Here is a 26,438-nt window from a genome sequence, read left to right as displayed (position 1 = left end):
CCCGTGGCCTGAGCTCCGCTCAGTTACAATATTTCCTCTTCAAATTTTGACCTCCAGTCTCAGCTTTTGCTACTCTCAAGTTATTTGTTAGACATTATACTTTTGCCCTTCCTTACTGTTGAGATGCCAGAGCCTAAAAAAGGCTGGTTAGGCCCTGTAAGACATGTGGGAAGTGTAGGCTATTTTCTGAAGACCCCCACAAACAGTGCCTATATTGCCTCTACCCTCGCCACAAACTCAGGCAATGCATGTATTGCTGCACTTTTTCAGCTAAAACCCTCAAAGACTGGGAGGGTAGGCTGCTACTCTGGCTACAAAAGAGGAAGGCTGTATCAGACTCGGAGTCTGAACCTTAGGAAAAGGCCCATTCTTCCTCAAGGAAAGAAAGGAGGGCAGTCCCTCCTCACATCATGGGGACTCTAGGAGATCTAATTCCCTGGACAAATCTGAACCAAAACACCGCAAGAAACCTCAGGCAGGGGCTTCAAAGCCCTCTTCAGCTCCTGCGTCTGCTTCTGTGTCTCCTCTACAGAGACCAATCTTCTCAACCGTTGACGGCATCGCCGTCGGCGAAGATCCCACCACCCTCAAGAAAACTTTGGGTTCCTGTACCGTTGACGGCTTTGTCGACGAAGCTTTCACCGTCGACGAGAATTTCACCGTTGACCACCGGCCTGTAGACGACTCCAACGACGACGGCCCCGCAGATAAAGGCTGTCCACGCACTGTCGACGGTGCCACAGACTATCGCATTCGCGGTTGCACCGTTGTGGAGCACGTCAACTAAGGGAAAAATCAGTCTCCTTCAGCCCAGGCAGATTAAGGATTTTTCCAAGATATCCCCTTTACCTCCTGCTCGCCTTTTGGACTCCCAAGACTCAAAGGATGAAAGTATGTTTGGCCCTGCATACATTCCATTGCAGTTAAGGGTCACGTGCCAAGATTCTGATGATAAGGACATTGAGGACAATGATCCATCTTCTTACCTGGCAGGGGAATTTTCTTTTGCAGAACAAGATATCTGTCATGCAGAGGCCGGATTCCTTCCAGGAATGTTACCCTTATGATGATAGGGAGGGGGGAGCGTAATCAGTTTAGGGAACCATCAATGAAAGTTCCAGTGTCTCTGGTATCTGATCTCCCTCATATGATTGACGACTATTCCAGGCATTTTCTGTACACAAATGCTCCAAAGAGGCCTTTACCTCCCCAACAGGTACCCATGATTCTTCCGGGCCAAAGCACTCTCAAATCCCTTAGGGAAAGGACCCTCCCTCCTCCTATAGTCATCACAGAGGATACTTAGGAAGCTCAGACGGAGGAAGGGGAAATACAAACAGCCCCTAAGCCACCATCTCCTATCCCTCCTGCTGCGGATTCCCCTCCTGCAGATATTTGGGGATTTCATGATCTTCTAGAGCATGCCTCCAAACGTTTTGATTTGCCAATGCCAGCTAAGCAAACAATGTTTTCTATATGATTTTAAACCAGGCACTCAACGTTCAGTGAGAACAATCCCTGTAGTTGACTTTCTATGGCAAGAAGAGCCAAAGCTAAGGAAAACACCTGCCTCTGTTCCAGCTGTCATTCCAAAACTGGACAAAAAAACAAGGCTTCTGACGACTCACCTGCATGCCTCACTGGTTACCTGAGACCGAACTCTGTCATCAATCAAGCAGCGCAAAGAAGAGCCAAGAACTCCGCATCCCTGTGCACAGCCCCACAGGATAAGGAGGGTTTGCGGCTTTGACAATATTGGTAAGAGGTTCTCGGAATTGGTGGCCTCCATTAGAGCCTCTAATGCCATGGCCATTCTTGGGAGGTATGACCAGCAGATGTTGTCAGACATCTCTACTCTGTTGGGAGTATCTCCCGAAGGTAACAAGAAAGAGGCTAAAGATATTCTATCTGAAAGAGACAATTAGTTATGGATTCCTAACCTTAGAATTACCCACAGGTGTCAGACTTGATCCGGAGAATTTTTTCCTCCGCAGTGCCCCTGCGTGTCGATAGGTGGCGTTGGTTGACTCCTATTTCGTAGTTGGCGTCTTGGTCGCTGGAATGACATTGTTGTATCTACTTAGATGCTGCCCTCACGCGCTGACGTCAGTTCTTTCTTTTTCTGCTCCAGCCAGTGCAGATCCGGAGAGAGCAGTACGTTGAGTCACTTGCGACTTTTGTCAACATCTTTTTTGAGTCATTCGACTCCTGGTGCACGGAGGGATGTCACGTCGGACCCGCTTCAAGGTTTGCGACTCCTGTCACAAACTGATGTCAGTCACAGACCTGCACCTCGTGTGCCTTTTGTACTTGGAGAGTGACAACGACCCGAAGTCGTGCTCCGACTGCTGGGCCATGAACCCGAAGTCTTTGTGGGAGCGGTCCTGAAAGCTTCTCGAGGCCCGGCAGTCCGCTCCGCGCTGTTTGAGGTCCCGGTCGTGAGGGAGGTTGCGGGACCGATCACGGAACCACCACCACCACTCATCATCGAAGTCTTCGTCTTTGGGTAAGTCGAAGCACAAGAAAAAGGCGAAGAAGCATCGTTGCTCTTCGCGTTCTCCCCGTCTGTCGGCTGACGCGACGCAGGAAGCGGAAGGTAGTCCTCCATCTCTGCCCACGGAGCCTGTTGGGTCAACTCTGGCCTTCTCTCCCTTTCCGGGAGCCAGAGCGACCCCTGCCCAGCTTCGCAGCTTTTACGAAGCATTGCACTCCATCTTTGGGCAGCTCAACTCCGCTGGCGTGTCCTCGGGACCCGGTTGGGGGCTCTAGGCCTTCGATGCCGGAGGCTTCGGCTCTGGCGTTGCAAGCCCCCCAAGGATCCAGGCCTTGATCCGGATTGGTGCCGGTCGACCTCGTGATACCTCCTCCGGCACCGAAACCAGCGATGACACCCACCCCACCCCGGCGCAGACCAGTACTTTTATACCCCTGTTCTCCCTTGATGTTTCCTACCGCCCTGAGTGGCTACCAGGAGGGGATGAGGAGGACTGGGAGGGCTCTGTGAACTCTCTTGCAGACCAGTTGGAGGAACCGGACTGGAGAGAGGAGTTGGGTGATGCCAGTGGTCTGGACACCTCCCAAGACCTTGACATGCTTTCTCCCCCTACCGTGGCTACGTAGGGGGGTGCTTCTTATGCAGTGGTGTTGCGTAGGGCGGCTGAGGCCTTAAACTTCGATATTCCTACGGTGGCGGTCAGGAGTAGCCTCCTGACCGAGGTGCTTTAACCGGCAGCGGCCTCTTTGGAGTCCCTGCTGCGTTCAATTAGGGCCCTCACGGACATCCTTTTGGGCACTTGGTCCCAGCACTGGAGCTCCTGTGGATAGGATGATTGCCCGACGGACTGTCCGGCCTTGGGCGACCCCATTTTCCTCTCTCACGACCCCACCCCTGAGAGCTTGGTAGTCAAAGCCTCGACTTCCAAGTGCACATTCCCTAACGCACCACCTGATAGGGAATCCAAGAAGCTGGACCACCTTGGGAAGATGTTTTCTTCCTTCAGCTTGGGACTGCGGTTGGTGAACACCGCATTTGTCTCTTGGGCTGTTACTCCCACTCTGTGTGGGACACTGTTGCGCAGGTGCTGCCACAGTGCCCGGAGGAGGATGGGGCTGTGCTCTCATGTGTAGTATCCGAAGGGAGAGATGCAGTGAAGTTCCCCATCCGATGTGGGCTGGACACTGCCGACTCACTGTACAGGATGATTTCCACGTCGGTAGCCCTTAGACGCTACGCCTGGTTGAGGTCTACTGGATTTTCGGGTGATGTCCATACTACGCTTTTTGACATGCCCTTTAATGGCCGTCGATTGTTTGGCGATAAGGCGGACAACGCGCTTGAGCGTTTTAAGGACTGCAGGGCTATGGCCAGGTCCTTGGGCCTTGAATCCACCACTCGCCCAGCGCAGTCTGCCTTTCGCCCCTTTCGTGGCTACGGGATATTCGGGCTATGATTCCGATCTTTCAGCCTCTATCCCGGGTTTCGGTTCAGAATGACCCTTAGGCTACAGGGCTTCATGGCCTCCTGCATCCTGGTGGTGGACTATGCCAGGTGGCATATGCGGGCTCTGCAGTGGGACCTGTAGTTCCAGTGGTACAGCATCAGGGGAATCTTTCCTATTGTATCCTGATCTAGTAAGGCACTGCACGCCAATTGCAGTGGTGGCTAAAGGACCGCAATTGGGTTAATGGCAAATCTCTCTCCTTTCCCCAACCAGAGTTCACTGTGGTGACAGATGCATCACTGCTGGGGTGCGACGGCCACATGGGAGAGTCCGAGATCAGAGGCATCTGGTCTCAGGCGGAGTCTGGGCTCAATATCAACCTTCTGGGCGGGGTGGGGTCGTGGGCCCTATGCCAAGAGGCTCCTCCGCCTTTGGACATGGCTGGAACATCAGGGCATATCCCTAGTGGTTCAACACCTGGCAGGTTCTCTGAAGGCGACCGACCGACCTGCCCTGGTCAGACCGGATCGCTCCCCCCGCCACCGCTGCCAGGCCGAGTCTCTGCCCCTGTGTGGAGTGGCCCCCTGCTCTTGTCCGCTCTCTCGGGCCGCTAAGGTTTGCCGACTGGACTCGTGTCCTGCTTTAGCTGCTTTGCCTCGTGTTGCTGTCTGTTCCGTCGCCCCCCTGCCCCTTGTAAATTAGCTACGCCTTTGTATTTTGTGCCTTAAACTCGGTTGCTGCTCCTATTGTATTTTGTCTGATCACTGTACTCACTGTTCCGTCGCTCCCCTGCCCCTTGTAAATTAGCTCCGCCTTTGTATTTTGTGCCCTAAACTCTGTTGCTGTTCCTATTGTATTTTGTCTTATCACTGTTCTCACTGTACTCACCCCCTGTTCCCCTGACCCACCCCGCTCCCTGCTGCTGCTCCCCCGCGGCCCCACCCACGCTCCCTCCGCATCTCCTCACCGCTCCCCCCCACTCGCCACCCCGCTCCCGCCTCCCAGCTGCCCCTCCCTCGCTCCGCCCCCCCCCCCCCCAACTCTACATTTATGGCAGAGTGCATGCGTACGCGCAGCGTTGACGCGCAGCGGGCGCGCAAATGGTGCGCCGAAGGCGCGCCAAAGGTAAGCCCGTCTGTGCCCGTCCGCGCCTGGACCGCGCCCAGTGCCAGGACCCCTGGCCCCCACCGATGCAAGACGACCCGACATACCTATGACGCCGCCGCCCTCAACACACTCAATACCGGCCGGAACCCCGCCTGCTGCCGGGCCGCCCCGAAACGCTTTCACGGACCCTTCACCTGCATGACCTGCAAGTTCACCTGCCTCCAAACCTGCACCGCACCCGCCAAGCCAAACACCAGCAGCAACCTCAAGTGCATCCTGCTCAACACCCGCTCGGTCCACAGACACGCCGTGGAACTCTGGAACCTGCTCGACACAACATCACCAGACGTCGCCTTCCTCACGGAAACCTGGATGAACGCCTCCTCAGCGCCCGCCATCGCCATCCCGGACGGGTACAAAATCACCAGGAGGGACCGCGTCAACCAGACCGGAGGAGGCATCACCATCGTCCACAAGAACACCATCCGCATCACGGCCGACTCCAACGACACCTTCGCCGCCGCCGAGCACCTCCACTTCCAGATTCACACCGACCCGAAGACGACCCTCAGAGGCACCCTCATCTACAGACCCCCGGGACCACGCACACAATTCAGCGAAAACATCACGGACTTCATCAGCCCACACGCCCTCCCCTCCACCGACTACATCCTCCTAGGGGACCTCAACTTCCACCTGGAGAACAACAAGGACCGCAACACCGCCACCCTGCTGGACAACCTCGCCAACCTCGGACTCAAGCAACTGGTCAACACCCCCACCCACTACGCCGGCCACACGCTTGATCCCGTCTTCTCATCCAGCATGCACATCACCTTCAGCCACTCCACCGGACTCCACTGGACTGACCACAGCTGCGTCCACTTCAGCTTCAGAAGAACCACAACCCACCACCACCCGCAACAGGTCCCTCACAGAAGCTGGAGCAAGATCACCGCCGACCAGCTCACCACCTCCCTCAGCCAGAACCCACCCACCAGCACAACGGACCCCAACGAAGCAGCCCTCAACTTCACCCAGTGGCTGACTGCCTGCGCCGACGAACTCGCACCACTGAAGAACCCACCCAGCAGACCCAGAAGCAAGAAGGCCTCCTGGTTCACCGACGAGCTCAAGGACTCCAAGAAGACCTGCCGCACCCTCGAGAAAGCCTGGCTCCTCGACCGGACCACTGACAACATGACCGCACTCAAACACGCCACCCGCCAGCACCACCAGCTCATCCGCACCACCAAGAAGAAGTCACTGAAGGAACGACTGGACAACAACGCCCACGACAGCAAGGAACTTTTCACCATCGTCAAGGAGTTCTCCAACCCCAGCACCGGCAACAACGACATCACAAGATCTCTGCGACTCTCTCGCCTCGTTCTTCCACCGCAAGATTGCCGACATCCACAACAGCTTCGGCGCACCACCCACGCACCCAACCGTCAAACCAATGCCCCCACTGCCACCCTCCGCACCTGGACCACGGTGACCACCGAAGACACAGCCCACACGATGAACACCATCCACTCCGGATCTCCGATTGACCCCTGCCCCCACCACGTCTTCAACAAGGCCAACTCCACCATCGCACCCCAACTCCGAGACGACATCAACACCTCCTTCGACACCGCCACCTTCCCGGAAAGCTGGAAGCATGCCGAGCTCAGCGCCCTACTGAAGAAACCAACAGCGGACCCCACCGACCTCAAAAACTTCCGCCCCATCTCGCTCCTTCCTTTTCCTGCCAAAGTCATCGAGAAGATCGTCAACAGACAGCTTGCCGCCTTCCTCGAGACAAACAGATCCCTCGACCCCTCGCAGTCCGGTTTCAGAGCCAACCACAGCACCGAGACCGCCCTCATCGCAGCAACCGACGACATCCGAGCCCTGCTCGACAATGGGGAAACAGCGGCACTCATCCTCCTGGACCTCTCCTCAGCGTTCGACACTGTCTGCCACCGCACCCTAATACAACGCCTCAGCAACATCGGCATCCAAGAGAAGGCACTGGAGTGGATCGTCTCGTTCCTCGCCGGAAGAACACAGAGAGTCCGCCTCCCCCCGCTTCGATCCGAGGCCACCGAAGTCATCTGCGGTGTTCTGCAAGGATCATCACTCAGCCCCACCCTCTTCAACGTCTACATGAGACCTCTTGCCGTCATCGCACGCCAACACGACCTCAACATCATCTCCCACGCCGACGACACCCAGCTGACCCTCTCCCTCACCAGAGACCCCGACACCGCCAGAACCAGCCTACACGAAGGGATGAAAGACGTCGCCGATTGGATGAAGAACAGCCGCCTGAAACTGAACTCAGACAAGACATAAGTCCTCATCCTGGGACCATCACCCTCCGCCTGGGACGACTCCTGGTGGCCCCCAGCCCTAGGCACCACTCCCAAGCCAACAGACCACGCACGCAACCTGGGCTTCATCCTGGACTCCTCCCTCTCGATGACCAGACAAGTCAACGCCGTCTCCTCATCATGCTTTCACACCCTACGCATGCTTCGCAAGATCTTCCGATGGATCCCAACCGAAACCAGGAAGACGGTCACCCAGGCCCTCGTCACCAGCCGACTGGACTACGGAAACACCCTCTACGCCGGAACCACAGCCAAGCTACAGAAAAGACTCCAATGCATCCAGAACGCCTCCGCCCGACTCATCCTGGACATCCCCCGACGCAGCCACATCTCCGGCCACCTGAGGGACCTGCACTGGCTCCCCGTCAACAAGAGGATCACTTTCAGGCTCCTCACCCACGCACACAAGTCTCTCCACGACCTGGGCCCGAAGTACCTCAACGACCGCCTGACCTTCTACACGCCCACCCGCCAGCTACGGTCTACCAGCCTCGCCCTCGCCGCCATACCACGCATCCGAAAAGCAACCGGAGGCAGATCCTTCTCCTACATGGCGGCCAAGACATGGAACTCCCTCCCCATCCACCTTCGGCTGACCCAGGACCATCTCGCCTTCAGCAGACAACTTAAGACCTGGCTGTTCGAGCAGTAGCGGACCCCCTCCCCCAAGCGCCTTGAGACCCTCCCGGGTGAGTAGCGCGCTATACAAGTGGTATGATTGATTGATTGATTGATTGATTGAACGCCAGGGCGGACGATCTCACCTGAAGCTGCATGATGGAACACGAATGGCATCTTCACTGAGGTGGTGCGAGGTCTCTTTCAGCAGTGGGGAGAGCCTTGGTTAGATCTATTCGCCACCGAAGAGAACGGGGAATGTCAGCAGTTCTGCGCGTTGGAATTTCCAAGGCGGCACTCACTAGGCAACGTTTTTCGTTGCGAGTTGAGTTGCGGTCTTCTATAAGCCTTTCCGCCTATATCACTTCTGCCCAGAGTGCTGAAGAAGATCAAGCACCACCAAACCCAGGTTATTCTTGTGGCCCCGGATGGGGCACGAAGAGACTGGTATCCCGAGCTATTATACATGGCCATCGATCCTCCGATCAGACTGCCTCTTCGGTAGGATCTTCTTTAGCAATAGCAGGGGACGGTCCTCCACCCGAACCTGTCCAGCCTCCATCTCCTTGCGTGGAGATTGAGCGGCGACCGATGACAGCTTTCAACCTTCCTCCCGAAGTCTGTAATGTTATCTTGGCAGCCAGGCATCCCTCCACCAAAACGGTATACACCTGTAGATGGAACAAGTTTGTGGCATGGTGCGCTGCAAAGGCTGTGGATCCCCTTTCTGCCTCCCTTTTAGAGCTTCTCCCCTTCATTCTTTCTTTGGCCCAGCAGGGCTCTGCTCTGGGCACTTTCATAGGCTATCTTTTGGCTATTTCGACATTCCTTTGGCTGCCCTGATCAGCCTTCTCTTTTCAAGTCCCCTATTGTAAAACGCTTCCTTAAGGGCATTGCTCACTTGTTTCCTCCAACTCCTTTTGTGATGCCCCATTGGGACTTGAACCTGGTTCTTTCTTATCTTATGTGTGCTCCTTTCGAGCCGCTACATAACTGTCCTCTCAGACACTTGACCCTTAAAACTGCCTTTCTGGTTGCCATCACCTCTGGTCGCAGGGCGAGTGAGCTACAAGCCCTTTCTTCTAAACCTCCTTTCCTGGCTGTTCATCCGGACAAAGTTGTCCTCTGTACTAGGCCTTCTTTCCTTCCCAAAGTGGTTACCTCTTTCCATATCGGACAGACCATCACTTTGCCCTCCGTCTGGATCAAAACGTGCGCTTTCGTTCTATCTGGATCGCACAAACAATTCCGGGTGGATGATTAGCTCTTTGCTGGTTATGTGGGTGCCAAGAAAGGTCAAGCCGTGAAAAAACAAAACCACTCCAGATGGGTCGCCCCTTGCATCAAGATCTGCTATTCCTTAGCAAAAAAGGAAACTGCAGTGGGTTTGCGTGCCCATTCCACCAGGGCGACGGCAGCCACTACTGCTTTGGGACGTGGAGTCCCCCCCCCCCCTCTTGACATCTGCCAGGCAGCTACGTGGGCTTCACTGTACACGTTTACCAAACCCTACTGCCTGGACAGCCAAGTCCGGAGAGACTGCTTCTTCGGCCGTTCAGTTCTCCTGGACTTTCTGGTGTGAACATGGTTAGCGGACCCACCACCGGGGTTGGGATTGCTGGGGTATCTATTCTAAGGTGAGGAATCCTTCAGTAACGATATATATGTAAGGGACATGCATTAGTTGTGGATTCCTCATTGCCCACCCATCTTCCCCGTTCTGCGAACTGACTTCTAGGATAAGGGACTTCTTTTTCAGGGTCCTAGTGTTTGTGCACCAGTGGTCAGTGTCTTGCATGACTCTGTGCTTCTGGCATGGAGTGTCGTTTTAATAACTGATGTCAGTGCACGATGGCGGCGTCTAAGTAGATATTGATGCCAACGATGAACACAGAGTCGACCGACACCACTTAACGACGCGCAGGGGTATTGCTGAGGAAAAAATTCTCCGGATTCAGTCTGACGCCTGGGGGTAATTCTAAGGTGAGGAATACATAACTAATCTGTCTCTTACAGATATATCGTTACCGAAGGTAAGTAACTTGTTCATTGGAGGGAGAAAGAACGTCTTCGGAGCTTATTGAAATAGCCATGGACGTTTCATTCACTGCGTTTCACCAGATGGTAGGACCGCCGGTTCTGCGTCACCATGGATGGCTAAAGGCAACCACCTTTCATCCAGAGGTCCAAGCCAAGGTCTTAGACATGCCTCTTTCGATGGAGAGTGCTTGTTTGATAAGCACATAGACGAGGTGCTACAATCTATAAAGGCAGACACAGACAAAGCCTTAGGCAATCTCCAGCAGCGCCGCTTTCGGTCATTTCGGGGAAGAGTGCAGGGGCAATTCTTATCCCGTGTGCAATTTCAATAGCAGTACCAGCCATATCAACTGGTCTTTTCAATCCAGCACCACTCAGCCTTATTCGAGACCGGCAGTATGCAAGAGGCAGCAATTTGCTGGAAAGTCCCAAGACTCCAATAGGAGGCAATGAAGTTAATCAGGTTCTGCTACTATAATCCCACACTATGATCACGTCTTTCCCACATCCTTGCGGAAATGGAACTCAATTTCTTCAGAAAAATGAGTTCTACTCATCTTCCAGCTCGGCCACATACTGGAGTTCATTCTGCATCCTCCAAATGTTCCACCACGGAAAGTTCTGCTCTGTCACCTTCCTGATCTCAAAAAGGAGATAAAGTCACTTCTCAAGCAGGCCATAGAGGAAGTACCCCATAGCCAGCAAAATCAGGGATTTTATTCTCACTTCTTCCTCATCAAAAAGAAAAATGGAAAATGGAGGCAGGTCATGGACCTCAGAATGCTGAACAAATTAATCAAAAAACAGTCTTTTAGGATGCTCTCTCTTCAGAAGATTCTTCTTCTCATGGAAACAGGGGATTACCTGGCTTCTCTCAATCTCCTTGATGCCTTTTTCCATCCATCCCAGTGTTTAAACTGCTTACTAGTCGGATTCAGGCATGGGAATCTATTAAAGACTCAATACTGGAGAAAAAATAAGTTACTTATCTGTAAACTGTTGTTCTCCAGAATTTATATATTTTATAGATTTATATGCTACCCGCCCTCCTCCGCCAATTAGGCTTGCCAATTACCTCAGAGTTCGGTATACCTATCCTCCCAAATTAGGCTCACCAATTACCTCAGAGTTTTGTATACCTATCACTTGTGCTCGAAATCTGAGGTATGGTGGCTCTTTGGGGAAGGAAACTCTGTGGTCTCTGCTGTGAGTGGCTGAAATTTGGATGTTATAAAATGAGGCTGAAAAGTTACTTAAGTGAGTTTTCTGTTCTATGGAAGTCTATGGTGATGTTTTATTACTGCTATTTCTTCTGTTATCATGGGACTCCCACCATGACGACGGGGAAGATTCAAGCATGTGAATCTATAAGCGATATCAATACTGGAGAACCACAGTGTACAGGTAAGTAACTTGTTTTTTCTTAGAAGGTTAGGAAAAATACATAGCTCTGGATCATTCTCAATCTATATATGACAAATTCATGATTTTCTGAAGGGGGTAATAAATACAATGGGGCCTAGTTAGAGTTTGGCAGAGTAGGACATCTGCCAAAAAGTGTCAGATGCCTCGTCCACCGTGTTTAGATTGCCATTGACATCAGTGCATTCTTAGCTAATAGTAATAATAACTGATCTGGCTGATAGGACAGCTTCCAAACTCTAAATATGGCCTCCCTGCAGGCAACACATATGTAAAGGCATAAGATAAATAAAGGGTACTCGTTTGTGTATCTCTCTTCCTAGAAACATGCCCACAGGCACAACTAGATTTCGCACAAGTATATTGGAGCTTGTATCATCAGAGTTGATGCACGCATTCATCTTTGTCCGTAGTTGCAGATGACTACATCAAAAGCGTAGGCTCCAAAAATTATTTTGAAAGTTTGCCTTTTCTGTCATGGTGCTTCCATATTCTAAATGCTTATACGTCTGCCTCAAGTGCCTGGACTGCCACTCATTAAAACTACTCTCTTTACTGCATTGTTTTTAACCTGTCTGAATCTATGCAGATTCCATCTATGAGGCTGATCATTTACTTGCATAAAGCTTCATTTCTGTACACCCTTTGCGGATCCGTACTGTACATCCTTCCCTATTCAAGATCAATTTCCTTTACTGGTCAGCGACCAGCAGTTGAAGCTGAGGACCAATAATTGCCCTTGGAGGATGCTTTGAGGTCTTTCGGGAGCAGTGAGCCTAGAAGTGCATCTCTCACTGAAGTATCCATGATTGAGGGGATTTGGTGTTTAACAGTAATTCCTTACAAAGCCATTAATAAAAGACATGATAATAAATAACACTAGATTTCAGATTCTCACCAGGGGTACTGTGTATCTAGTCAGTTGGCAATCCATATAGGAATGAAGCAATGTCTAGGAATGTTATTGGGTAATTTAATTGTAATTAAAACTTTTTTCTAGATTCCAGATGCTGCTAATGACCCAATGCTGTTAGCCATCAAGGGCTGGGCATATTTGAATAATGTTTTGCATGATAAAACATCAAAGGTTAGTTCTTCTTTTTCATACAACTCCAATATTTGAAGTTTGCCTGTTTATAAATGCCATTATTTTCCTGTGCTATTCAAATGAAAGATTTAACGATTTTCTTTTAATAGATTGCCGAAGAACTTGTGCATTCGCATCCTCAATTATCAGAGGGCTATGCTCTTGCAGGTCGTCTACATTATGCACGAAAAAACTACGCAAAGGCAGAATTAAGGTAAGATATATATACACACACACACACACATACATATATACATACACACACACATACATATATACAATAAAAAGTCCTCTTTTTAATGGAAAGCATGAAATCTCAAATCCTTGAATTCCTATCAGTTTGCAGCAAGCGATCGAAAAGAAGCCCGACTGTGCAGATTATTATTACCTTTTGGGGTTAACCTACTGGTCCATGGGTGAGGAGATGCGGAAAGATCGAACAAAAGCCTTAAATCAATATTTGAAGGTACTGTAGTAAAAATCTATTGTAATGAATGGCTGTGACTTTGATATATTTTTTAATTCCTATTCAGAAAATCTTGTCTTTTCTTATTCATTGTACACAGTCTACTTTAATAATAGTATACATGGTTCAATATGCATAGCTTTATATCTACAAGGAATTATGTGCCATGATTCCACTCGCCAAGCGTTGTTTTTAAAACCTGTATAAAAAGCACTCTCTACCGCCACATGTGCTCTCTTATTTAATTGCCTTTCGTGGTTGCTGTGGTGATTTTAAGAGCCGCAGCATCTTTTATCTCCTGAAAGCCTTTTAAGAGGCCCTTTAATATAATGCTCGCTGTGTTCTGAGGTTCAGGGAGGGAGATGTCTTTGCATGCTGCCACGGGAAACAGAACTGTTGCTTTGCTAAATCTATTCTTACATGACCTCCATCATACTGTAATTGCGTATAATCGACCACCCGGATGTGTATGGGCTTCATGCAGTCCCATGTTAGTTTCCATTTGATCATTCCCTCTGACTTGCTAAGCATCTTGTTTTTAGCCTTTCAAGTTCCCATGACAGAATGCATTGTAGTTATAGCTACTAAAAAGAGGGAATAGATTAACATAACTTATCCATTGCATAGGCCCAAGGCATACCTAGTCCATGTGTGTTAATAGGTTGCTAATGTGAGCTAAAAGTTGGACCAATTCTTTGTTTTTGCAATGGTACTGTTGCGTCTGCAAAATTGACACCAAGTCTTTAGTGCATCCCTTTTTTCGTTACCCTCATTCCTTCACTCCCGGGGAAGGAGGGTGAGATCTGAAATTGTTGATTGAAGGAGCAGCTGACAAAAAGGATGATTTCTTTGTTTTATTCCAATCCGTCTTAACAGAATTCTCAATAAACCCTTCGGTTTGATCATTTTAATGGCTGATGATCCTTATTCCATTAACAGCTTCATTACTTACAGTGCATGTCCTGATTTTCCCTCCAATAAACTGTAAAATGAATATAAGAAACTGGACCTCTTAAGTCTAGCCAGCCTCATGTTTTCCCAACAAGCCATAATAAAGACGTATAAAGATATGTATATGTAGAGGGGCTTTCGGTCAGTTATCTTTATCCATTGGTCTGCTTAAGGACCTTCATAATTTGTCCCCCCCCCCCCCCCCCCCCCCACCTCAGCTGACAGTGTTTTAGCCATTTACCTTATTCACTGAGAGTTATGGCCTTTTAGTCTTAGTCTTGCAGATGTGTGCATCCACCTACAAAGCAGGACTGATTGGCCGCCCTCTGTTAACTTTTCTTTTTTTGTTTGTGCAATGGATTGTTATTCCGATGCGTCTTTTTTTTTTTTTCTTGCAAACATATGTATGCCACCTCTAGACATTTCTACATTGTTACTTTTTATTACTTTTGCACTTTAATGACATATGCTTGAAACAAAAAAACAACCATTACCAAAGCCAATAGGTTTTGCCTCTGCGAACGCTATTGTTTTTTTCACTTTTTTTTAGATGTTACACAGCAGCAGGAGCAGCTGTGCAGCATGTCTTAAAGTTAACACAAAAAGCCCTATGACGTGATCAACTTTGGTCGCGTCACAGTACTTCTTTTAATTTTTTCTACTTTAGCACATGCTGCTTTGTAGCATGCCTGAAAAACATTGACAAAGCCAATTGATTTTGCAGAGGTCATACCTTTTGGCTTTGCCAATGCTTGTCTAACTAAACAAAGACTTAAAATCTTAAAGTACAACTGAATCAACCTTTCTCAACTGGCGGGGCTCGGGCTTATCAGGAAGAAGGGAGTTTTGTTTTGGTAGCATTTGTATAAGTTATACAGATGTTAAGGCACAGGGTAAACGAGGACGCAAGCGGCTCGTGCAGGCAGTTAAAAAAAAAATTCGTCAATGTCATACAAAAAAATAGTTCCTGCCATATCTTCCTCCGAATCCGAAGTTTACTGTAATCTTTTGGCAAAGCATTTGCATAGCACATTCTGGAAGACTGAAGTGCTTTGTGACCAGTTTCGTGTACTCGCATGACCTGCAGCCGGTCCTCCGTGCAAACCTGCCCGGTAATTTAAAACAGGTATCTCCTCCCAGGCAGTGCAGTGCTTGAGCCCACCCGACCCATCTGCAACACTAGCTATCGGTGTCATTACTTTAATATCACAGAATGCCTCAGAACCAGGGATTACTTACTCTTGGTCTGCATATCAAAAGTGGTGGTGTGTATTGGTAAAGAGAGTGGGGGAAGACAGCCTGAAAATGCACTCGTATGGTGTGCTTGATCCGAAATGAAATAAAAGCATACCTTTAAAGTATGTGGCCGGTGCAAGGACCCTTACCAGTGACCGGAAGCTGTACTTGGTCCAAGCTCCACACCGTGGCATGGATAGCAACGCAGGCCAGGAAGTGAAAAAATATGACCTGCTGGCCAATCAGGAGCATGTAAATTAGAGCGACGTTGAAATCGAGTGGTAAGGCGGGTTCTAAGCCCCTTTTAAGATTTTTTTTCCATTTAAGAGATTTTGTAAGCACAGCTCAGGCGTAACCAAAAAAAAACCAGTGTACTCTTACCAATGACCGACCTATTGGTTTTGCCAATGCTGGTTGTAGGCTAGCAAGAGAAGATGTTCAAACCCATCCTTTCTGACACCGGCTCAAATTAGGGACAGCTGATCTGGGACAGAGATTCATTCGCAGTGTTCTGCTCAGTAGATTGAGAAACTGCTGATGAGATCTCTGTGTCAGTTTGTGGTAAATAAAATTCCTTTACCGGGACTGAATTTGATACAGAAACATTATAAAATAGCTCAGTAAAATGAGAGGCAGAATCCGTGATATTAGAGTTTCGGAATGGGCTTTATTCCAATAATCGATTATAATCGGATGCTTCAAGTTCCATCACCCCGGAGGTTCAGGAAGTGAAGTACATACATTATTGACATGAAATGGCTTTTATAGAACATACATTACAATGAAGCGAATACAGTAGGCGTAACAATTGATAAGGAAAATGACAATTTGTCTGCGTAACCAGAAATGGGTGTAATAAAGAGTAAAAAGGAACATAATTGGTTGTGATGTCATGTATAGGTGGATCTATAAGATAATACTTGGCATAGATGCGCGCGCAGCAGTATGACGTGTAATTGACGTGTAACTAGGGGGTGAAGGGGACTTGACATTTAGCTCTACATGTGGAGACAAGAAGTCTGGGGGGTCAAGTCAACCTAATCCCAAATCATATCTAACATCCTATGTTTAAAGAACTATGTTATCCATAAAAGAAGGACTCTCGGACAGAATCTATTCTATACTGACTGTGCGTGCATGTACAAGCGTCTAAGTGTCTACACTGAATGCGAGGGGGTAGGAATATTCCATGGTAACAGGGCTATGAATTACTTGCATAAGGGCAGAGAAGCCGGGCCTTTTGCTCGGTGACTGGAAGAATGTTTACTTAAGCTACTAGGCAGGAATGCATCGGCTGAGGGGGAAGCAGATAATTCGAAGGTGAAATACAGTTCTTGGCAGAGAATAGGCTGATGTCAGGCTTCGTGAGCCGCGCAGAGAATGAGACAAAGTTCATGGTCACAGATGTAGGCTCAGACTGGAGCTTTCAGAGGCAGAAGGCAAGAAGAGTTTTGATGACAGAATCAGGGCCTACTTGCCTGGACTGTAAAATGGCATAAGTGAACCATATAAAGCTGGTGGCCTTTCATATTTAGGAATAGAATATCCGGCCTATTCATGGCGGATCTGACAGAGGACATGTTGACGTTGGACGCACATGTATTTGCGTCTTCATAACTGGAACTGGAGGAAACATACATGTACTTGTGATATGCACATGGAACCGTTGGGGTCCAAGATAGGGGACATAACTGACCAGAAAAATCCATATTTCCACATTCCCTCCTTGTCCCCTACTTGCCCTTCAAGAGATATCAATCTTCATTAATCCATTGATCTGTTCATATAGCATCATTTGTTCTTCTTTCTTCTTCCGTGACGAATGAAATCTTGGTGGTGGAATACACGATGTGGTACACAGACCACAGATCGCTGGTCCACATTGTAGACATAGACAGCAACTGAATAGTAGGAGAAGGCCAATACCTAGGAAGGATAAAACTCTCCATCCCCAGGCTGATATCACATTCCAAAACCAACTGGACCAAGTCCAAGTGCCTGGGTTCTGGTGTATCTGGCTTACAATCTTATGAAGGCGAGTTATAGCTTTATATACAGATGGCGAATTCTCTGGTATGGATACGCAGCAGCTTGATCCGATGACCCTACAAGCTCCGCCCCTATCAGCCAGGATGACGTCAAGGACAAGACGATTTTGAAGCACAACAATCCGCATAGCAGACTGCTCTTCTGTTAAATTGCCTAAGGCGGAAATAGTCTCATTCACTACTGCTTCAAGGGTTCTAGTTAATCTACGTATCAGCTTACTATTAGTAACTGTACCTATATAGGGAAAGATGCCTTTATTGAAATCTACATACTTGTCCCATGCCGTCTCAGTATAATCGACAATTGGGAGATCTCTCCGCTCTCTATTGTGTACTAAATGAATATTTCTATAATAATCAGGAGGAGCTAGGAAAACAGGTGGCAAAAGGAATGCAATGTAGCAGGTACCATCCCAATCTAGAGGTAAACGCATATATGCAGTCTGACCACATACAAAGTAGGAATGGCGAGAAGCTCTAAATGAAGATTTGCCTTGATCACTGAATTCTACTGTAGTGGTGCATTTACTATGGCCCATATGTATGGAACCAACTTTTCTTACACATAATTCACCCTTCGCTGGGAATACTGACATGGTGGGCAAGACTAGTTCAATTTCGGATACGACATTTAGAATCATGAGATTAGGTGTAAAATTACCTAATCCATATACTTCATTTTCTAGATCAGTTCCTGTTCTTTTGGGGCGACCCTCCTTGTCAGGGTAGCAGACTTTGAGTAAAACTAGGTTCAGGTTTCCCCATACCCAATGATCTTGGTAAACTGCTGTGTCTGAGTCTATGGAATTGATTAAACTAAACCATGCTCCACAGGAGCCATTGTGTGTAAATGGGTGTGGAAAGAATGGCAGGACTCCTTCATAATTCTGATAGGGAGGGAGCCGACCACACACCCAACAATTAGTAGCATTACTAGTCTGATGGGAATGATGTAACATACTAATGAAAGTGTTATTGCGCAGCGCAAGTCTATAAGACAATTCATGCGGAGGTAAGTCACTAAAAGAATGTTCAGCAGCAATATTATAAACATGTCTAGAAATAGGGTAATATATGTGCAACAACATACTTGTAATAATTATTAAAAGACTTAATAAAAACAGAATTAATAATGTCACTATGCAGTGGCTACGCAGTGATTTACAATACGCCTGTCGTTTCAACATTTTCCGGGTATTTTCTCTACTCAGGTCCAAGGGATACATGTCAGAGACAATTCAACCGCTTCACCTTGGAGAGGACTTAAACAATCAAATTGCTCGACTTGTTGGGCCTAAGCTTTAGTTTGTAAAGTTCGGTTTCAGTCCTTTCAACCAAAGGAAGTTTTGAATCAGTCTGTGAGGGAGTGCAGGGCACAATGTCTATATCCGAGGATAGTCCATGAAATTTCTTGATATGACTTGAATGAATCTAGCCCTTGCGGCCCTCGATCTTCACGGCTGTCCTTGTGGTCAGCAGGACCAACTTGGGTGCTTTCCACCTGGGCTCCAGCTGAGTCTTTCGGTCGAAATTCCTCACAAAGACGAGATCCCCCGGAACTACGTCATGGGGTTTCACCTCAGTGTTGTCAGGAAAGGCTGCAGCTACCTGTGAACGACAAGATTGTAGTGCAGACATCAAGGAAGCCAAGTAATCTGTCAGCATATTACAGTCAACATCAGTTATTTTTCGTGGTATAGGCGTCCCCCACATATTTGGTGGTCTACCGAAGATCACCTCATACGGGGATAGCCCTGTTCGTGAGTGTGCTACCATTCTCATGTAAAAGAGTGCAACGGGTAACGCTACTACCCAGTCGACACCTTTTTCTCTGCATATTTTGGACATTCTGATTTTCAGTATCTGGTTATGTCTTTCTACGAGACCTGCTGCTTCGGGGTGTCGGACACAGTGGAATTTCCACTGATAACCTAACAGAAGTGAAACGTGTTTCATTAATTCGGATGAGAACGGCTGGCCGTTATCTGAGTGAACAACACGTGGTAAACCGTATCGTGGGAAGAATTCTCGAACCAACTGTTTGGCAGTAGTCGGGGCAGTGTAATCTGAAACCGGGTACGCCTCTGTCCAACGGGACAGAGCGCAGACAACTACGAGAACATATTTGAATCCTCGACATCGTTCCATCTGGATATAATCCATCTGTAGGACTTCAAAAGGGTGATTAGGAGGATGAAATCCACCCTGTTCTACGGGAACACTTTTTCCTGGGTTGAACTGACAACAGATCATACAGGTACGGACCTTTTGTTTGGCTGCTGCTCGTAAATGTTTGTTGAACCAAATGTGTTGAATGCTGTCTAGCATAGCTTTTTCTCCTAGATGTGCTGGACTATGTATAGTGTTAATTATAACTTGGACCATTGAATCAGGAAGGAACCATACAGACTTTTCCTTCATCATCCATCCTTGGTCCGTTTGGATCCCTCCTAATTCAGTCCATTTCTTTATTTCGTCTGGTGTAGCATGTGTCTGTATGTCAATCACGTCAAGAGTAGGATCTTTAACTGTCATACAATGTGTCGGTGTCGGGACTATTGTCTTTGTCATGTCGGGGGTTTGAGTTTGAGCCGTCTGTTTAGCCGTTCTGTCGGCTAGATCATTGCCTTGGGAAATGATATCAGTAACTTTCGTATGTGCTTTGCATTTCATAATCGATATTGCAATGGGTAAATGTATTGCATCTAATAAGGCATGAATGAGGGGTCCGTGCTGAATGTGGGCACCGTGGGAAGTTAAATAACCTCTCTCTCGCCACAGCACGCCGAAGTCATGTACAACTCCGAATGCATAACGTGAATCAGTATATATGTTGACTTTTTTACTTGTGGCTTGAATACAGGCTTGTGTCAGAGCGGTGAGCTCTGCGGCTTGAGCTGACAAAGTATTTATACGATTAGTTTCAATGACTTCAGTATCTGTTGTGACTGCGTAAGCGGCCACTAATTCTCCTGTACTTGTTCTCATACATGAACCATCTACATACAACGTCAGGTCTGGATCGGACAATGGAACATCGGTCAAGTCTTGTCTGGGTCTTGTCGTTATAGTAATAACTTCAATACAGTCATGGGCTAGTGGGTCTGTTCCGGTTACTGGCAAAAGTGTGGCAGGATTCAATGTGTTACAGCGTCTGATTTCTATGTGTGGCTGAAACAATGTAAGTTCGTATCCTGTAAGTCGCGCTATAGTCAAGTGTTGTGTTTGTGTTCTATTTACAAGAACCTCTACTGCGTGTGGTACTTGAACTGTCAATGGATGTCCTAACACTATGGCATCGCTTTGTCTGATTGCTAAAGCTGTCGCTGCCACTGATTTCAGGCATGCAGGCAAAGCCTGAGCTACGGGATCTAGTGTACTAGAAAAATAAGCACATGGTTTGTGTGCTCCTGCTTGTTCCTGTGTGAGTACTGACAAAGCAGTACCTTCGCGTTCTGTAACAAAGAGTGTAAACTGTTTTCTGTAACATGGTGTTGCTAAAACAGGTGCTTGACATAAAGCTTTCTTTAGGCTTTCAAAAGCGTGTGTATGTTCTTGAGTCCAAGGGAGAACAGTCGATGTGGCTGCCTCTTGTGTGGTTAACTGAATGAGTGGTTTTGCTAGAAATGCATACTGAGGGATCCACTGTCTACAGTATGAAGTGAGGCCTATGAAAGCTCGTACCTCTTTTTGTGTCTTGGGTATAGGCATATTAGCAATTAGCTGGATACGATCTGGTGTAAGCTGCCTTCCCTCCTTGGACAGCGAGTGTCCAAGATAAACAACTCGCTGGACACAGAATTGCAGCTTAGAAGGGGACACCTTGTGCCCCTTTTCGGCTAGAAATAATAAAACTGTCAGTGATGCTTTTTCACATTCCGGTTCGCTTCTTGCGGTGATCAGCAGATCATCGACATATTGAAGCAGAGCAGTGTTAACTGGCATGTGGATACTGTCTAGTTCTCTTTTCAGTGCTTGGCTATAGATGCTGGGGCTTTCTGTAAATCCTTGAGGTGCGCGTGAGAATTTAAAGCTACGTCCATTTAAATTAAATCCGAACAAATATTGGCTTTCCGGATCTATTGGGACGCTGAAAAAGGCATTCTTGAGATCAATTACAGTAAAGAATGTTGCTTCGGAATCAATAGCTGTCAGTAATGACGAGATATCTGGGACCACAGGAAATTGTGGCACAATGCACTTGTTTAATTCGCGCAGATCAATAACCAATCGATATACTGGCGGGGCCTTTGGATCTGTTCGTTTAAGAATCGGAATTATCGGTGAATTACATACATTGGAGTCTGTTTCTACAACTACTCCTTGGGTAATGAGCTCGTCAATGATTTGTAGTAAAGCCACTACAGCATCTGGTGGTAACTTGTATTGTCGCATTCGTGGTAGCACCACTCCTGCCTTTAATGTGACTCTATATGGTGTAATATTCATGCAACCAACATCAGTAGGGCCTTGTGCCCATAGACGTGTAGGTAAAGTCTGCAGTCGGGGGTCCATGTCTCTAGACACATAGTGACCTTTAAAATCTCGTAAAAACAACCTTACACCTTCCGGAGAACAACATATTATGGCTCCTAGAGCTTTCAAGGTTTTAATTCCTAACAGATTTTCTGGACATGATTTAGTAAGCAATAAATCTGTAGTTCGGGTCAGAGGTCCTATCGTAAGTGGCAGAGGTTGTGACACTTCATTAACAATAGGTTTTCCTGAAAAACCAAGGGAAATATTCTGAGAGCCTGAGAGGGGTGCCCCTGGAACTTCACTACGTTTTATAGTTGTTCGACTTGCCCCTGTATCGAGTAAAAATTTCCTATCTTGGCCTAATAATTCACTGTGTACATAAGGTCCTTCTTGATCTACAGGAATCTCGATAAGTGGTAAATCAACTTCCCTCTCTAGGCTAGTTCATGCGTAACGCTGATACTCAGGATATTCATACTGTGCGGTCTGATACATTTGTCGTGTTGTTGTCTGTGTGGCAGCAGCAGGCAACGGTGGTGCAGCTGGCACAAACTGTATTGGCTGTTGTGCGGCTGGCATGGCCTGGGCATGCTGCATAGCTCCTTGTTCATTCTGATCTTGTCTGAGTGGCCGTGATCTTTCTTGTGTTTTACCTATGGCGATATTATGTTTTAAAACTGGACAATCGTGTACGTAATGGCCTGGCTTTTTACAATAATTGCATGTCCCTTTTACAGGTCCTGCTGAATCGGAATGTGTCATACCCTTTTTATGTCCTTCAGCTGGAACAGTCTGGGAAACTAGCATTTTCATTTTCGTGTCTTTCATGCGTCTGTGTTCCTGTTCTTGTTCTTCTCTAATTCTATTGTGATGGTACTGTAACATTTGTAACATTTGTGATGGAGTGTTACCTTGCCAGGTACTCTCGAATTTTAATACTCTATTCTTTACTGGGGGCAGGGCATTTTCCACTAACTTTGTTACAAACAGATGTGGGTATGATTCGCTACTTGCTTTTATGCCACTATTTATACCAAAACATTTTTCAAATCGGGCATAGTAATCACTAGTGTCTTCATCTTGCTTCTGCTTACAGGCTGAAATTGTTCCCCAATCTTCCTTTTTCGTAGTTAATAAACGTGGCAGTACCTGTACTAGTAAACCTGGCAATGCTTTAGTTTTATCCCCAAGTCCTGCTCCTGCAGTTCGGGCCTTTTCTTCCGCTTCTAACACTGACCATTCTATCTTTTGGTCACCTACCTCCCACTCTTTTTCCTTGAGTTTTTCATAAATGCCAGCAGGCATCAATACCTTTAATATTGTCATAATGTCGGGATAGGTATACTCTCCCATGAGTAACATGTCTTTAATTTCTCGGTGAAAACCCGCTGGATCTTTGTCATGACTGGGTACCACTTTCTTCATTTGTAACAATTCTATTTTTGATATGGGCGTATATACAAATACGCGCCTAAACTCGTTGTCCTCGCCTTTTATTGGGTGCACTTCTCGTAACGGATTCTGTCTATCCATGTTCGGGCGCCATCATGTGGTAAATAAAATTCCTTTACCGGGACTGAATTTGATACAGAAACATTATAAAATAGCTCAGTAAAATGAGAGGCAGAATCCGTGATATTAGAGTTTCGGAATGGGCTTTATTCCAATAATCGATTATAATCGGATGCTTCAAGTTCCATCACCCCGGAGGTTCAGGAAGTGAAGTACATACATTATTGACATGAAATGGCTTTTATAGAACATACATTACAATGAAGCGAATACAGTAGGCGTAACAATTGATAAGGAAAATGACAATTTGTCTGCGTAACCAGAAATGGGTGTAATAAAGAGTAAAAAGGAACATAATTGGTTGTGATGTCATGTATAGGTGGATCTATAAGATAATACTTGGCATAGATGCGCGCGCAGCAGTATGACGTGTAATTGACGTGTAACTAGGGGGTGAAGGGGACTTGACATTTAGCTCTACATGTGGAGACAAGAAGTCTGGGGGGTCAAGTCAACCTAATCCCAAATCATATCTAACATCCTATGTTTAAAGAACTATGTTATCCATAAAAGAAGGACTCTCGGACAGAATCTATTCTATACTGACTGTGCGTGCATGTACAAGCGTCTAAGTGTCTACACTGAATGCGAGGGGGTAGGAATATTCCATGGTAACAGGGCTATGAATTACTTGCATAAGGGCAGAGAAGCCGGGCCTTTTGCTCGGTGACTGGAAGAATGTTTACTTAAGCTACTAGGCAGGAATGCATCGGCTGAGGGGGAAGCAGATAATTCGAAGGTGAAATACAGTTCTTGGCAGAGAATAGGCTGATGTCAGGCTTCGTGAGCCGCGCAGAGAATGAGACAAAGTTCATGGTCACAGATGTAGGCTCAGACTGGAGCTTTCAGAGGCAGAAGGCAAGAAGAGTTTTGATGACAGAATCAGGGCCTACTTGCCTGGACTGTAAAATGGCATAAGTGAACCATATAAAGCTGGTGGCCTTTCATATTTAGGAATAGAATATCCGGCCTATTCATGGCGGATCTGACAGAGGACATGTTGACGTTGGACGCACATGTATTTGCGTCTTCATAACTGGAACTGGAGGAAACATACATGTACTTGTGATATGCACATGGAACCGTTGGGGTCCAAGATAGGGGACATAACTGACCAGAAAAATCCATATTTCCACAAGTTGACAGCTTTGAATCCTAGCAAGACCAACTCTGCCTATTTTTATCCAATGGCAATAACAAGTTGCATTGAGTTAGATAGTAACATCTGTCATTTATGCACCTAGAAACATTTCAGTTTGTGTTCTATGGTATAAAAATTGACGTTAAACTGACATAATTCACAAAATATGATATTGTTTTTACAGGCTGCAAAGCTGGACCCATATCTTGGAAAGGTGTTTTTATATCTAGGTCATTACTACAAGGATGTGGCCAAAGATGCTGTCCGAGCACGTGGCTGCTATAGGAAAGCTTTTGAGCTTGATGCCACTGATGCAGATGCAGGAGCAGCAGCTGTGGACTTAAGTGTGGAGCTTGGTGATATGGTATTTGATCATTTACATTTTTTATTCAGTCTGATGTGAAATTCATATCTCATCTAAAAAATTTCCAAAAAGTCTTTTTGATATCAGTGCTGCATGATTAGCTATGGTTCAGCAGGCCTGAAGGTGCCTGTTTCTGCTATTAGAAGTGAATCATATTTTTTTAACAGTATTCCATTGTCTAAAAAATGTCCTTAATCTGTGTCAGTAATTTGTGAAATATTGTAATACATCCAGGTGCATTCAGTGAGGACCACAAGCGCATTCAGAAGTTGAAAATATGGTTGTTCAAGTGGAAATTATCTATTTAACTTTGAATAGGCATGATTTTGTAAAACTTATCTGCAGCAGTTTTTAGGAAAACGTTCTCTGCAAATGAGTTACAGCTCAAACAAACCATGCATGGTTTGTCTGTTCCTGTGAAGATTATCAAATACAAATGTATGATATGAGAGAATAGAAAAACTTAAAGCGAGCATGAGATTTAGTTGCTTGTCTTACTGTGGTAATTGATCTTAATACCTGGAAAAAATGGTTTATCGACAGCTAGACTCCTAGCTGTTTATCTCACTAACAACCTCACCAGCTCTAAAAATCCTTAATGGTCTCAAGTAGCTCAAGTTACACAAAATTGACTTTATGGCTTTGTAGTGTGTTGAACAGCCTACTCAACCTCACCTGAAAGAGAAAGTTAGTCATAGATTCCTCACCTTAGAATTACCCCCAGGCATCAGACTGGATCCATACAATTATTTCTTAGCAGTAGCCCTGCGCGTTGGTGGGTGGCGTCAGTCGACTCCGTCTGTCGTTGGCATCAAGGTCGCTGGGATCCCGTTGCGGTGCCTACTTAGACGCCACCCCTGCGCGCTTATGTCAGTTCTTTCTTTTTCTGCACCAGTCTAGCGCAGATCCGGAGAGAGCTACCCCATAGTTACTTTTTGACTAGCCTTTTTGTCGACTTCTTTTTTGAGTCTATGACTCCTGGTGTGCGAGGGTTGTCCCAACACTGGACCGGGTTCAAGCCTTGTGACTCCTGTCACATGCTGATGTCTGACTGATCCACACCTCGTTTGCCTTTGGTGTCTGGAGCGCGACCATGATCCGAAGTTGTGCTCCAACTGCCGCCGGGCCATGAATACAAAGTCTTTGCGGGAGCGGTCCCAAAAGCTATTGGAGGTCCAGTGGTCAGCTCCGCAGGTCTCGAGACTGCTCCCAAAGCCACTACACCTTGTCGCACTCCAAGGCCTCGAGGTCCTCTGGTAAGTCTAAGAAGAAGGCGAAGAAGCACCGGTGCTCTTCACCTTCTCCCTGCCAGTCGGCTGATGCGACGGAGGATCGGAACGTCATCGCTCTATGGCTCCATCTCCTGCGTCTACTTCATGGACGAGCCCTATTTTTGATCCGATGCTGGAGGGTACTTTTGTTCCCCTGTTTATCCCTGGTGTTCCCTACCGCCCAGAAGGTGGTGGTGATGACTAGGAGAGGTCACTGGACCCTGTAGCAGACCAGCTAGAAGAGCCGGACTTTAGCAGACCTGCTAGAATAGCCGGACTGGAGAGAGGATCTGTGTGACGCCAGTGGTCTGGAC

General features: G+C 47.2%; 1 protein-coding gene across 2 annotated transcripts in view; it reads left to right on the top strand.

Annotated features, from left to right (window-relative positions):
• SKIC3 (SKI3 subunit of superkiller complex) overlaps positions 1 to 26,438 on the top strand; it is a 1,406,584-nt gene that overhangs the window by 337,258 nt on the left and 1,042,888 nt on the right. For both annotated transcript variants that reach the window (XM_085632495.1, XM_085632494.1), the window contains exons 12-15: positions 12,510 to 12,596; positions 12,707 to 12,810; positions 12,936 to 13,062; positions 24,674 to 24,853. In XM_085632495.1, coding sequence (XP_085488621.1) covers positions 12,510 to 12,596; positions 12,707 to 12,810; positions 12,936 to 13,062; positions 24,674 to 24,853 — 498 coding nt within the window. The remainder of the gene's footprint in view (positions 1 to 12,509; positions 12,597 to 12,706; positions 12,811 to 12,935; positions 13,063 to 24,673; positions 24,854 to 26,438) is intronic.

The sequence above is a fragment of the Triturus cristatus genome, chromosome 2_1, assembly GCF_964204655.1.
Source record: "Triturus cristatus chromosome 2_1, aTriCri1.1, whole genome shotgun sequence".
Lineage (NCBI taxonomy): Eukaryota > Metazoa > Chordata > Amphibia > Caudata > Salamandridae > Triturus > Triturus cristatus.
The sequence above is the reverse complement of the archived record's forward strand: the minus strand, read 5'-3'. Positions and strand labels throughout refer to the sequence as shown.